Genomic DNA, 13,971 nt, shown 5'->3' with positions numbered 1-13,971 from the left:
CCTCCTCTCAGCTGCCCTATGCACACAGAAGGGCAGTAGGCAGGGGGTAGGCAGGTGCTGACCCCTCCAGGAAGAGTTGCTGAGAGTAACCGGATCAAGTAATCTGAAATCAGATGATCTCATGTAGCTTTTTGGTGAGGGAGGAGAGTATGCAGATGAAGAACCTATTAGCAGTTAGCTGGCTGAGGTAGGAACAGAAGTAGGCAAGACAGCAGGAAAGATTCTGGGCTACAACAGGGTATTTCTAGAAGAAATATGCTCAAGTACAGGGTTTTCTTCTCTGGCAAAGCTCTGCTGCAAGACACGCAGGGCAAGGACCAGATTATCACCTGCTGAAGAGGCAGCAGAGGAAGGTGAGACTTGGACAACAAACACGGACTTTTACCAGCTCTGCTGCTCCTAGCTGTGGCATTGCACATTCCCCTCCATGAGTGAGGTTTCATCTATCCACATACAAGACACCCTTGGCCAAGGGTTAGCCATGGACAGACAGGTACCTTTAAACAGAAAACTAGGCCAAGGCAGCAGGGTGCTGAGCCCCACCAGTGGTTAAAACAGGAGGAGGGGAGGAGGGGCAAGAGAATGGACTAGAAACTGGATCCCTGAGTCAAGACCCTAGAAACCCCGTGAGAGAAAAAGGGAGAAGGGAGGAAAAAAATACTTAGACCTAAGACTCATAACCACTCTGGGTGCCCAGGGGATGCCAAGAGGCCTGGTACTGATGCCGTACAGGAGAGCTCGAGAACGGTGCGACGCTGTCAGAGGTGCTCTGGAGGCCATAGGTGTCTTCTGACTCCAGGCTGACATAATCCATATCAGCAGGGTAGCCGTGATAGAAGTTCATCTGCTGGCTTAATAAACCCATGGCTTGCTGGGTATTGCAGCTTGTCCCACCTTTTCCGAAGAACCCCTCATCCTCCACAGCCATGAACGAGTACAGGTTCTGCCCATTACCATAAGTCTGGCCACTGCTGTAAGCCTGGTGCACGTTGGTCACAGCCTGAAGGTTTCTGCTAGCACAGACAGGGAAGCCCTGGTGAAATGTGGGGGTTATATCCAGGTACGCAGCCTGATGAAACCCATTCTAGGAAGACAGAGAAGGCTGTTCAGTAATGCAGTGTACCACACCAACTTTGCCCATTCTTTTGGATAGGTCCCCCTTTCTCCCCCACCCCCTCCTCTGAGCCAAACAATAGTGTCTTTTTCATACTCATTGTCCTCACTATAGACTAATAATAGCAGAGATAACAGGATCTTAAATTAGTAATCTCCAACTCATCGTTACTGGGAGCACCATGCTGGGGAGGAAAACAGCATGAGTAGCCTTGCTGGTCCTCTTTGGCTGCTTTGTTTTCTATCTAGTCTCAGCTGTGAGATAAGTGGACTGGAAACGAAGTGCTTTCAGTGCCAGGGTAGGCTTAAAATAGATGCCACCGTAAGCCCCATTACAAGAAATACAACTGGCTTGGTAATATTGAGTCCTGTGCATTGTTCGAGTTAACAGGATGGACATGATGCACTTCTCCCGACAGACTGGAAGAACCATGACTGGTGGTGATGGAAGAATTCTCTCACCTGTGGTAGATACACTCCTTTTTCTACCCACTGGCTCTCCTTCTGGCAACGCTTAAATTTCATCCGTTGATTCTGAAACCATGTTTTCACCTAGAAGTGGTGAGGAAAGGACACAGGGGCTTAGAAATTAATTCTCAGAGCTTACCACATATCCTCAAGATATTTTGCCTTCTCTACAATCCGGTTTCTGCTTGGCTTCTAATACAGTATGTAATTTCAGCAGCTAACAATAAGCAGCAGACCCAGGTAGCCATAGAATCAGAGCTGAGACTTGAAAACTAACACTTGCTCCTCAGATCACCATGGGATCTTTCATGACATCAAAAACCCTACCCAAAAGACAGGCCAAGACAACTGCAGAAATGCAGCACGTACAGCAGAGCATCATCTCACTGCTGCTGCCAAGATCAGTGCTGACTCAGGAGTGAGTCATTCCTTCAGTCAGACATGAATAGCTGGTGGCAAAGACCCTCTCTCTAGGGAGAGACCCAGGTGCCGCTCTGACTAAGAAAGGCTACTTGCACAGCAATGCCAGTATCTGACTTTATGTGTTCAGAGACAACACGTGTCCACACAGAACAGTAAGCTGACTCTGCACAGCCCTGCTCTGTATGCGCTTTCAAACACCTGCACGGAGTGGGTGCTGGAACTAAACATAAGGGGAAGACTGAGTCATAAGTTTTCACACCCTCTGCCCTCTCACGTAAGCAACAGCATAAACAAGGCCACGAAAGAAACTCATCTCTGGGGTCTAAGACAAAACACCAAAAAAATCCCTGCTCGCAAGACCAGTTCACACCAGGGGTACGACTCAGCTGCTCAGAGCAAGATGTTCACCTGCTTGTAGGTGAGCCCCAGGGCAGCTGCCAGCTCCCGGATCTGTTGGGGGCTGAGGTACTTCTGGCTCTGAAACCGCTGGTGCAGGATTTGCAGCTGCTCCTGGGAGAAGGCTGTGCGGCTCTTGGCCTTCTTCACCACACCCTCACCTTCCTCCTTGACCTTCTGGAAAGAGGGATGAGGAGATGGGCAGTCTGCGGTGGGGCTAGTGGCAGAGTCGGGGGTGTACTGGATGAGTGTCCCAGAGCTGGAGGAAGCCGGAGAGACATCTGAGAAGAAAAGAGAAAACTGGGGTGAGCAGGGTCAGGAGGAGAAGTCCCGAAGACTTCGGAGTTCAGCTTCTCGGGAGAATTTAAGACCGCGGCTGCCCGGGGGACTTGCAGGGGGGCCGCAGGCAACGGAGCGCGGAGAAGTGGGCACAGGCACCCCCCGGGAGAGCAGAACCGACGCCCCTCTCTGGTCCCACCTCCGCCCCGTCCCTCCTGGACACAGGGACCACCAGTAGCCGCGCCCGGCTCCCGCCGCCTCTTCCAGCGGGGCAGCCGGCGGATCAGCGCACCGCCCGTTGCATCCCCGCCGGCGGCAGCAGCATGGCCCCCCACCCCCGGGGCAGAAAGGGACACAACCAACCCCCCTTCCTCCAGCCGAGGGCAGCCCCATCGCTGCCCCGGGACCAAACCGGGCCGGGCGCGTACCTGCGTAGCTGGGTGTCTTGGCCGCCAAGGGGAAGGGGAGGGCGTCCGCCGCCGGAGCTTCCTCGGCGGGCGCGCTGTCCATGCTCCCTGCAGAGAGCCAGTAATAGTCCCCGTACCTGACCGGGCCGGAGTAGGGCAGGTAGGGCGGCATGGCCAGGTGGGCGCTCATGGCCGGGCCGGGCCCCCCAGCCCCGGGCAGGCTGCGAGCGGGAGGTGGAAGCTGCAGGCAGCTCGCAGGCGGGTACCCCATTAGGGGGAGGTGGGGGGGATGCTTTATGTCCTCCCCAGCCTGGCCTTGGCTAGAAGGGATTGTCATGGCCATTGTCATGTTAAAAGTGAGTTGATTGGAGGGGAGGGGCTTTGGGGGTATTCAGGGAGTGGGGGAGGGCTCGGGCCACCAGGCCCCGCTCCCCAGCTTGGCTCCTGGGTGCCGCCGTGGGGGTCGGGCCGGCGGTGCCAGGAAGAGCCGTGTTTCTCCCCTCGGGGCCAGAAGGGCTGAGCAGAGCCGCCTGGTGAGTTGGCCGGGGCTTGGCAGACACCCCCCACCCCCACATTTAACACTCCTTCTCCCCACCTCCGCCTCCTCGCCGGTCCCCACCCAAACGCGAAGAATGGAGGGGAACCCAGAGCCTGCCCCGGGGCATGCGGAGATTCTGCGTGTCTGCATTGCAGATCGCAACCATCATCGCAAACAGATAAGCCCTCCGCCTCCCCCGCAAGTGAACACAGACTAAGGGCAGGGGGGGAGCCGCTACGGAGCGGTGTCTGTATTGCAGAGAAGAGGACTCAAAGCAAGCCAAGCTGCTTCCCAAGCGGCGACCCCAAGGCCGAGACAGACAGGCCTGTTTTGCAGGGGCACTTCACCTTTTTCAAGCTTCTTTCTTTAGCCATTAGGCACTTTTTTTTTTTTTTTTGCTTTTGAAAGAAGCGGTAGCTTAAACAAAAATGGTTATTTTTGCTACACACTCAGGAGACGTGAGAATCACCCAGGCAGATCCCAAAGGAAACGAGAGTAGTGCAGCTATAAACGTCTTATAGATCTTAAGTGTTTGAAGCCAGGGTCTACGGTCTGCTTGAGGAATATAAACTCTTCCCTCCCCCCAACTATTACTGCTTCCTTTAAGGAAATTAAAAGATTATTAGGAGACTCTCACAGCCCGGGAGTTACAAAACCTGCAAAATCACCTGGAAGACGTACAAATAAGGGCATGTGACACATCAAGCAAATTCCCCACCTCCCCAGTGCAAGGAAACAGGGCACAGGCACCTACCTGTATACAAAAGTAGGGGAGTAGCTCCTAACCTGTTGCACTGTTAAAAAAATCTTTTGGAGATGATAGAGAGGGGCCTCCCTTGACTTCCATATATCTCCTCCTCCCCTCCTGAGTCATCATGAAAAACGAGCCCCAGCTGGTGCCCTGAGCCCACCGCCTGCACCCTAACGCTGCGGCGCTGCTCGCCTGGAGGGGTCCTCGCCGGGCCCACCTTTGATCACCTCCTAATTAACGGTGATTTCTTTTCTCGGTTAGAATCCGGACAGGATCCAGACGGAGAGACGATTAGGGAACGCGGGGCAAAATGACTATAACTGGGGGAGAGGGATGAAATACAGAGCCAGAGCCCGCTTCTGGCCCCTAAGCAAGCAGTGCCAGTCGGGGGGGCTCCTCCTGCCCCCGCAGCTCCGGGCTGTGGGTCTCGGGCCAGGTCGCTTGCTTGGTCGCCCTCCGCACGGAAAGGGATTCCCTCACGGACGCGACGTGACGGCGCTGCCCGTTGTGGCAGCGAGGGTCGCCGGTCCCCCACGGTCCCCTGCGGACAGGGCTGCCCCGGGACACGCGTGCTCCCCACGGGGACTCTCCGAGTTCGCCACAACCAGCCCGTTGCAAAGACACAGACCCCCCAGGGTCGGGGCCGGGGTGTGGGGGGGAGCTGTGGCTACAAACCAAAGCCCTTGTGTTTGGTTGTCTCTCGGCAATGACAGCCCAAGGGGCGCCCCGTGTCCGCCTCTGAAGCGCCCACCAGGAGAAATAATTTTGGGTACTGATACGGTACTATCGGCAAGGGCAGCCGGCTGGAGACCGTGCCGCCCGGCGCTGGAGGGTCCGGGGGGGGCACTGCCGGCCGTCTCACAGGCTGCAGGAACCCCCGAGTCATCGGAGGTGACACAGCTTGCGGGGGACACCCGCGGCAGAGGGATTAGCATTTTACAGCCGGAGTAACGCCGCCTCCGCCAGCAAATCCTCCCTCGGGGAATTGTGTGCCTGTGTGTGTTTGGAAACGCAGCAGAACTGCTCATAGTTTGCAATTTTCATATATGGATCAGTTTTCACCTACAGATCAGATTCTTTCCCAGAGACAGACCTGCTTTGTAGTGTTCATGGAACGGATTTAATTTCCCCTCTCCTTTTTTTCTTTGTTCATCTTTTGATTTTCTTATCCCACTTGTTTTCCATTCCCTTTGTTTTTATGCTTTAACCACCACATCTCTTTTCTTTTCCATATATTTCCTTCCAGTGAGGAAATTTGCTTCTTCTCCCCAACCATACCTCTAATCAGGTCACCAAACATATTTTTTATGTCTTTGGGAGAGAAACAAGACTTGTGTGAGTGTATAAATCCATACTATCTAAAGTCAGGATTTATTTGGGAAATGAAATTCAGTTATCCCTCCCCCCCCCAAATAAACGATACATATAAAAACATCTTTGGAAGGTAGACCCAGATGTCATACAGGCACCAAGGAAGCTATGGGAAGCAAGATGTGGACATTTGCTGTGGACAGGGCTGCTAGGCCTGGGACATCTGCCCTGTGGCACCATCAGCCTGCGAACTGGATATACTGCTCATGAATGTCTAGAGCTGACATGTTTTTAAAAAATACCTGTTGGGAATGATGCATAGGGCAGATGCAAGTATCCACTGGTGTTTCTTTTGGAGCTGTTTTCAGCTGGAACAGCAACACAGTTCAGATCTAGTCTAGTCCTGTTCTTCTCAACAGGGCCAAATAGCAGCAACAATTGGGGTTTTTGGCCCAAGGTTGCGTTCCGCTCTCCCTTCATGCTGTAGCCATTTCCCCTTTTGCAGTTCTGAATTCATTATGTGCCTAATTGTGCAGACAGCCTAGATTAGTCAGGAGAGTAAGCCTAAATTGGCTCATTAAGTATAGGGAAGTGAATGTATCCACTCACTGGGCTGAAGCATGCCCAGATAAGCCTTTTCTATAGCCCTTCAACAGCAGAGAAAGCAGCTCAGGTCTAAAAGCAGTCTTGGCCTCTCAGCCTAAGTACAGGTGACATGTGACTGTGGCTGGAAGACATTTTCATCCAACAAGTTCCCCCTACAAGGGATCCCCCATTAGTGTCAGTAGGGTCACTACCTTCAGAGGGCTGGAGCTCAGCCTTGAAGTGATGCAAACACACCAGTTTACCTAGACTGGAGCTGGGGAAGTAGTGGCTGACTGTAAATTCAGCTCTGGAGCTCATACCACTGGGTCAAAAATACTATGGGTTCTTACATCAGGGCATTGCCAAACTCATTTTAATCAGCATGTTAATGTTATAGTGGTAGAGGTTGTCTCAAATTTTATGTTTATTTTAGGTGTTCTTCTGTCATCCTGTAGCTAGCTCAAACCTGGGTCATCTGTGTTTTGGTGAATACCGTGAAGTGTCACTGAGTGTCGCTGTGTCATTCAGCTCATGTGCATAGAGCTCAGTGAGGTGCCAAGGTGCAGGCTTGAACAGGAACCATGGCCTGAACCCCATTCCCTCTCAGAGGTTTGTTTCCCTGGAAGCCATCATCCTCTGTCAGGGATGTGCGTGGTTGGGGAATGCAGGTAGAAATCCCTCCCTTGTATTCTGTAGAGCTCATCTGCCTTTTCTCCCAAGCAGGCACATTTGATTTTATTTTAGTTTTTCACCCTAAAATTGAACACTTCTTAAGCTAGACACATGAGAACAACTTCTTGCCCTGCAGTCCTCGGTGCTTGCCCAGCACTCGGCTCCGGACAGGCTGCCCCCTGTAGCGTGGTCACAGCTCACAGTCTGGACCCAAGATGCCATGTTTGTGGAAGGAAGGGGGTCAAGAAAGAATAACAAAAATTAGACTCTCATTCATATTAAAATACAGTTTTCCTTTCTCTTGGCTCTTTAGGGGAGCAGGTCGAGAAAAGGACAAAGCTTTTCCCTCCCATTAACAACCCAGTCTCTCAATCACCTGAGAATTGTTGGATGATGTGGCCCTTTGTTAGCAGTGGAGAGGCAGACTGGGACAGAGGAGCCATGGCACAAAACCAAGCGACTCCCTGAAAAGGCAGGAAAACTGAGAGTCAAAAAAACAGGTGGGAAGCAGACTAGTGAGCCAACACAAATTTCTAGGGTTTGACAAGTCTGTTATTTCTTTACCAATCCTTTATCCGTGCCTGCCACACACATGATGCCAGAGTGGTATAACTGTAAGCAATGCCTACTAGTGCCCATCAGCTGGAACACGGAATATTGTGCCCAAGGGAAGACTTGTGAGCGGCAAAGGTTGGAGCCAGGGTTGCACGAAGGTTGTTGCAAAGCAGCAGGGTTGTGTCCTGAGAGATTGTGTATATTGAGCAAAACCCTTCCAAACATCCTCTCTGCTCGAATTCTCCCCTCTTCCCTCTAGCCACAGTGTGGTTGTTCCTACAGGCTCAGTTAGATGTCCTCTTATTAAGAGCAATCAGCAAAGGCGTGGCTGTGTTTAAATGCTTTCTGCCGTTTCCACCACCAGAGGGGAATAGCAAATCCTGTGGTTCTCAGTGTACGAAGGCCCTGTGTAGCCTCAAAACATGAGTCACCTCCCCCACTCTCCTCTGAAAGGATGCTCTGTCTTGGGCAGTTTGCCTTTTGCTCCCAAAACACACACTGCTTATGAACTTTGAAATGAGACAGAAGTTCTTTTTTTTTTTTTTTCCCGAGACTTCTTTGCTCGTCTTCCCCATTTCTGACGGGGACAGTTTCCTACAACCCACCCAGCAGGAAAAGTCTCTGCAAAATCCGTTGCTGCCCGAAGCCTTCCATTCGAGTGGGGCACTGAAGTGGTAGCTAGATTCCACGCGTGTTGAAGGCGCTCTCGAGTTCACTGTATATTGTGGCACCTGTTTTCTTCCACATCTCTCGTCTGAGGCTCATCCCACGCATCTCACTATTGTTAATACATATCAGAACACAACTAATGAGGATTATGTGCCAAGTGGATGACTGTAATTACACTTGTGGAGGTCGTAAGTGTCTGCAAGTGCTGCTAATACGTCCCACTAACCAAGCTTGTTCAAGTTAGCACATACTTTTCGGGCAGGTCACTGTGCCTATTCTGTATCATCTGGATTTTTTAAACCCCAGAAAGTCGCCATAAGAGCAAATCACCTGTGAGGCGCGTGTCTAATTTCAGGAAAGGCTGTGATTAGGGAAAAGGGCACTCATCTTTCAAATCTGTCAGAGGTTGAGACAGAGATCCCCGCATTGCCTGGCCCTTACCCCCACCCGTTCACCCTCTCCTTTTCTCCAAGACTGGCTCTTCTAGATGCATTCATGAGCGATTAGCAAGTGTTAGAGCGTGAGGCTCCCTGGCTGGCACCTGCTCTACATCTGAATGGTATAGCCGGTGAAGCCCAGGGCTGTGGAATGGGACCTGCAAGTGGATGTTGTCTGGGACTGACGGAAGAAAAAGATTTACCTGCTTTTGTCTAACAGTATTTAGATGGCCGACTTGGCTGAGGTGGAAAGCAAAGGAGACAAAGAAGAGAGGAACAGTGAGAGGCTGTAGCTTTTTTAACTGGATGTCATTTGTCTAGGAATTGAATCCAGTGAAGGGTGGAGGCTGGGGAGGGGAATATATCATTGATATCAGCTAGTGGTGTAAAGGTAAAAATTATCCGTACTTCACCTCTTTCAGATTGTCTATGGAGAACCAGCTCGTATTAGGCTGTGAAAGCACATCTTTTGGGGCAGCAAAGAAAGAATCAAAAAGAGGTGATTATCAACTGCGTCTCTTCCCAGGCTGCAAGGTCTGAAAAAGCCACAGAATCCCACAGTGAAAGAACTCCAGACCCCCAGACTCTGCTGTGACAAAATAAAAATTCTTACCCAGCATAGTTGAGTCGTGAAAGAGGAGGAACAGCCGTGACTGACTGTGTTGGGAAGAACAACTTGCTAAAAATTCCAGTTCTAACCCCAGTTGTGTCCTCCATGCAAACTCTGGGGCTAAGACAGGCCTGAGAACACATTCTCCTAACCACACTCATGACTAAGTTGCTTTACTATAGTTGTAAACAGCCTAATAATAGCGTCAAAGTGCCTGCAGATGCAAAGTAAGCTTGTGGAGTGTTGCCTGGCTTTGGTGCAAAGATGCAGGTGTTGACTTGTGATCCAGCAGGACTCACCTCAGCTGTCTCTCTTCACTTACTGTACCCACCAGATTTCCCCACCTCTGCAGCAGAAATGATCAAGCCAGATGTAGTTCATCTCTCCTCAGCCACTGCCGTTCACAGACAGCACGTTGACACAAACCACTGCAGATTTCAGTTTCTATCAGTACCCATCTGCTCTGCGACGCCATGTGCTGGCCCCAGCTGGAGGTCTGATCTCTGATCTGTCCAGCAGCTGCACCCAGTATGGGGTCAAGGCAGTAGAGTTGCCCTGCAGCCAGAGCTATTGAACAGCATGTTCCCCAGCACAGTTCATTGATGAAGGGCAGTCCCTGTTGCACTCTTCTTCTGTGATTTGATCCCCAGGGAATACGTGTACCCGAGTCACGGGATTCAACGCCTGTCCCTTGCATGTGTCGTTCATGTACTGACATTCCAGTGGCTTGAGAGAGCCACTTGGAGCATCTGAACCTGTTCCTCACAGCGCTGAATGATGCAGTCATGGAAATACCAAGGGCTGTTGGCAGCCTGCTTAACATCAATCTGCTGTAGCACCATGAAACAGGAGGAAAAGAAAATGCTCAGAATCAGACTGTTCTGTACAACATCCTCTTCCTAGCTTTAAAATCTCCCCCATGGTGAAACACAGGTACTTCTGGTTTCAGCCTCATGAAGTTAAGGCTATAAGAGAGGAAATTAGCCCAGTGGGCCAGGTGCTGATTTCTGTTTCCTCTGTGTAACCAGGAGAATTCCTCAGCAGGGATATAGATTCTGGTCCCATGACAGTCAAAGACAGCTTCCCATTGGCTTGGGTGGCACTGAGGTTTGAAATTTTTCTGTGCTTGTACCAGCGTACCTGAGTGCATAATCTAACCCTCTATTTAATGTGACAGTACATGCATTCCTGGACAAAGAAATAAAGTTAAACAGAGTAAGAAAAAGGTGGGCCATGTTAAATAGAGGGGAGGAAAGAGAAAAAGAGAACAGAAAACCAGCCTATTCCGTCTAGTTTCCTAGATTGCCTTCATCGTTATGGTGTCTGAGCATTTTCCGGTGGAGTTTTCAGAGCCCTGACTCAGATCTGCCACATGTGGTTCTTTGTCTTTTTCTCATCCTCTCCGCAGGGAGAGAGTTGCATGTGTTGTAGAGTATTTCACTTTGGGTTAGCTGGCTGGTTTTAGGGCTTGTTCATAATGTGCTCACAGCTGTTTGCATTTGAGATGTATGTTGCAGAAGTGCACCTTCTACTTGGAAAGCAAAGCGGTGAGATCAGGGTATGTTGTAGCAGCCTTACCATGACCCCAGAGACAGCTCTGCCTCCTGTTTAGACTGGACAGGGTTAGAGAACTCCTCTGTACCAGTAAAGTGACACCAGTAGATGCCAGCTGTTGACTTCAGAGCCTTGAAGGAATCTCTATATGCTGGTCTAGAGGCCACTGGGTACATCAAGGAGACCATGAACTGGGCAGTTTGGTAAGTAGCGGGCAGCCTCGGTTAGAAAACATGGGTCAGATACAAAGAAAAGCAGGTCAACGGGGGTGGGGGAAACACTCCCCAGCCTTGTCCTTGTGGTGTAGTTAATTGACTTTGGAGGCTGCCAATGCTGTTTGCTAACTAATGTTGGGAGGGGAGGAGAGTTTCTCTATGTATGAATTGTCAGAAGAAGGATAACCAGCCAACTTGTTTGATCCAGTATTTTAGGAAGTGGTGTACTTAGAATACAGTAAACGTCTAGGCTGATTGATCTCCACCATCCCACTGTGCTGGGTTCATCACAAACGCATGTTCATCAGCAGACTCAGCTCCAGGTGGCTTTTCACATCAGGGAAAGACCCTACCTTACCACAGGAACCACTGTTCTAGGGTTCATCTCCAAGCCAGCACTTAACTCTGTGGCTTGGTTATGGACAATGATGGAGTTTGGATGGTTTGAAGCTAAGAAACTGCAAAACCCAGCTGAGATGCTGGTTAGATACTCTGGCAGCGATTTGAATCAGTGGTGTCCAAACTGCAAGCAAATGCAATGCAATTACCTTGAGTAGTTCTGTGGCAAAATGATCTACCCATGGTCTGTCTTAGCACGACCTAAATTATCAGGTTAGGGGAAGGACTGAAAACAGCACAACATCATCTCTTCAGTATAGCTGACAAAAGGAAAACACAGTTCTAATTAATCAGTTCCCACAAAAAGGTCACTGCCCACCCCTCCACCCTACCCTCAACAGTGCATATAGCAGTGGGAACTGCTATTGTTAATTTTTTTTTTTGTTTTCCGCACATGCGAGGCAACAGGGGCACAAGGCTTTGTGGTGGCCCAGTGGTCCTGCCAGGCCTGGAGCAAGCATCGGGTGATTCACATGTCTTTGACACCTTGAATTCTTAGGCTGAGAAGAGGTGAAGATTTGGCCTAAGGATCACGTGCTGGCAATGCCTCCTGCCCAGGCTGCTGTTTGTATTTAGGGAAAGATTATACAGGCTGTGACACTGCTGCTTTCTGTGCTCCAGCCATAGCACCACACAGAGAGGGGAAAGGAGGCTGTTTGGGTTCATCATATACCTGTTAAGATAGCTTTTCCCACAGACCTTTGCTGGGTTGCTGAGACGGATGCCCCTCTCCAGAGGGCAGCATGGAAGCTGGCTACTCCCTATCCAGAAACACAGCCGCAGGGACCTGTGGCGCTTCCCTTGTGTGCTCCTGCCTTGTGCTGCTGCCCAGGGAGAGGGGCACCCTGGCCCCACCTGTGGTGCTTGAATCCCTTCCAACCTCTGAGGGAATGCCATTTCAGGCAGACGGTCCTTCATATTAGTCCAAATAACTGCATTAACCGGAGTCAGCAGCTCCTCAGGGGTTTCTGCCTTATGCAGTCAGTTCCATCTCACATCTGAAAAGAAGACGCTGTAACCCTGTCCGCAGACCAGCCCCACCGCTTGCAGCCCACCCAGACCCGGTGACCGTGGCCCTGATGTGAGGAAGAGCCAGTCTTGGGACACGGGGACGGGGAAGGGGTGGAGAAGGTCCCCAAGGACAGCGTTTTGCGGACAGGTCGCTTCTGGGAAGCCGGAGCACCCTCCGGCCGGGGACGGCAGGTTTTTGGAACAGGTCGCGGGGAGGCTGAACTCGGGGGTCCAGGGCAGTGGAGTCCCCCCGGCTCTCCTCTGCTTCACCCTCAGGCGGCCACCGAGGGGCAGCAGACAGCCGCGCCGGCAGCGGGAGCGGCGGGTCAGGCTCCGTCCCCGTCCCGGTCCCCTTCTCCTGCCCCTCCCGCCGCCGGCGGCCCGGCGGGGGGCTGGCGGGTGTCGGGGGGTGTCGGCCCGCCGGGCTTCCCCGGCGCCCCCAGACCCTGAACAGCTGGTCCGCACATTGGGTGGTCTTTTGCAAACTTTGGTCCCTCTTCCCGCGCACAAGGCCTCAAAACAAGAGCTAAGCTGCAGCTGAGGGACAGGACAAATGGGGAAGCATCATCCAGATGAAGTCCCTCTCCTCAGAAGGGGGAATGCCGTGCGTTCTCTCATAGCATTGCACACTGCTATGACATGAGCAAAATCTTGGGGAATTTAGTGGCGTGAGCTTTCTTCCATTACTATCCTCTCGTTTTGCCCATTCATTTGTAACAGGATTGGCTCCTGAAGGCTATTCATGAGAGGACAATTTCAGGTACCTTCACAAGACATCCAGAGAGTGTTGTGAATCTGAACAAGAGAAGCAGTGATATCAGCTGTGACAGGAAATTCTGTTTCTTCATTCTGCATCCAAAATAAAAGCTTGAAAACTTGGTCGCCCCCCCCCCCCCCCCCCTCCGCCCCGCACAACAGTTCTTGTGCCTTTCTGATCTTTCCCAGTTTGATTTCTCTTCTTCAGGCTCACAGTACTCACCTGCACCTGTGCTTTGGGCATGATTCGTGTTGCTGGCAGCAAGTCCAGACACAACCTCTATAAACTGGTATTCGCACTGGCATCAACTTAACCGGCTGCAAGCCGGGCCTAGCTTCATTGGTGCAAAATGCACATCTTTGCTCGTTTATACAGGGGGTGGGACTAACAGCCTTTCTAGGGCTAGACATGCCAGACTGTAACTGTCTTTTTGCAAAGGAAAGACTGAACGTGCCACTAGAAGCCTTGCAGAGGTGTTGACTCAGCTGTTCTGCTCTCAGTGGCAGTTGAGACTCCCTACTCTACGCTTGCCCTTCTTTCAGCATGACGCAGTTACCAGCTCCTGGCTTTGCTGCAGGCTACTCAAATTCTCTGTTGGTGCTGTTTTTGCTACCTGTGCTGCAGGCAGCTTATGCACTAAAGTTTCTACTAGACAGATACCTGTACAATAAAGGCCACAACTGGGGAAAATTTCCTGTGCAAATAAGCCCTTCACCTAAAATGGGTTCTGAAGTTCTTAATCTTGGTGTAATCTCCAAGGGTATGTGGCCTGAGCTCCTGGAGGGCTTATTAGCTTGGAAATCAAGTAGGCTATATGAAAA

The 13,971-nt window shown here is 51.3% G+C and overlaps 1 protein-coding gene across 1 annotated transcript; it reads right to left on the bottom strand.

Moving 5' to 3' along the window:
- Nucleotides 1-667: 667 nt before the first annotated feature.
- On the bottom strand, nt 668-3,294 carry LOC309669743 (homeobox protein NANOG-like; the record flags this gene model as incomplete). Its single annotated transcript, XM_082480506.1, has 4 exons — nt 3,108-3,294; nt 2,413-2,681; nt 1,576-1,665; nt 668-1,084 (listed from the first exon to the last, which is right to left on the bottom strand). Exons 1-4 carry the CDS (start codon nt 3,274-3,276, stop codon nt 668-670), a joined length of 945 nt encoding a protein of 314 aa, XP_082336632.1. The 5' UTR covers nt 3,277-3,294.
- Nucleotides 3,295-13,971: the final 10,677 nt, after the last annotated feature.

Source organism: Vanellus vanellus, assembly GCF_965231255.1.
Source record: "Vanellus vanellus genome assembly, chromosome: 1".
Classification (NCBI taxonomy): Eukaryota; Metazoa; Chordata; class Aves; order Charadriiformes; family Charadriidae; genus Vanellus; species Vanellus vanellus.
Note: the sequence above shows the minus strand (reverse complement) of the source record. Positions and strands in the feature narration are given on the sequence as shown.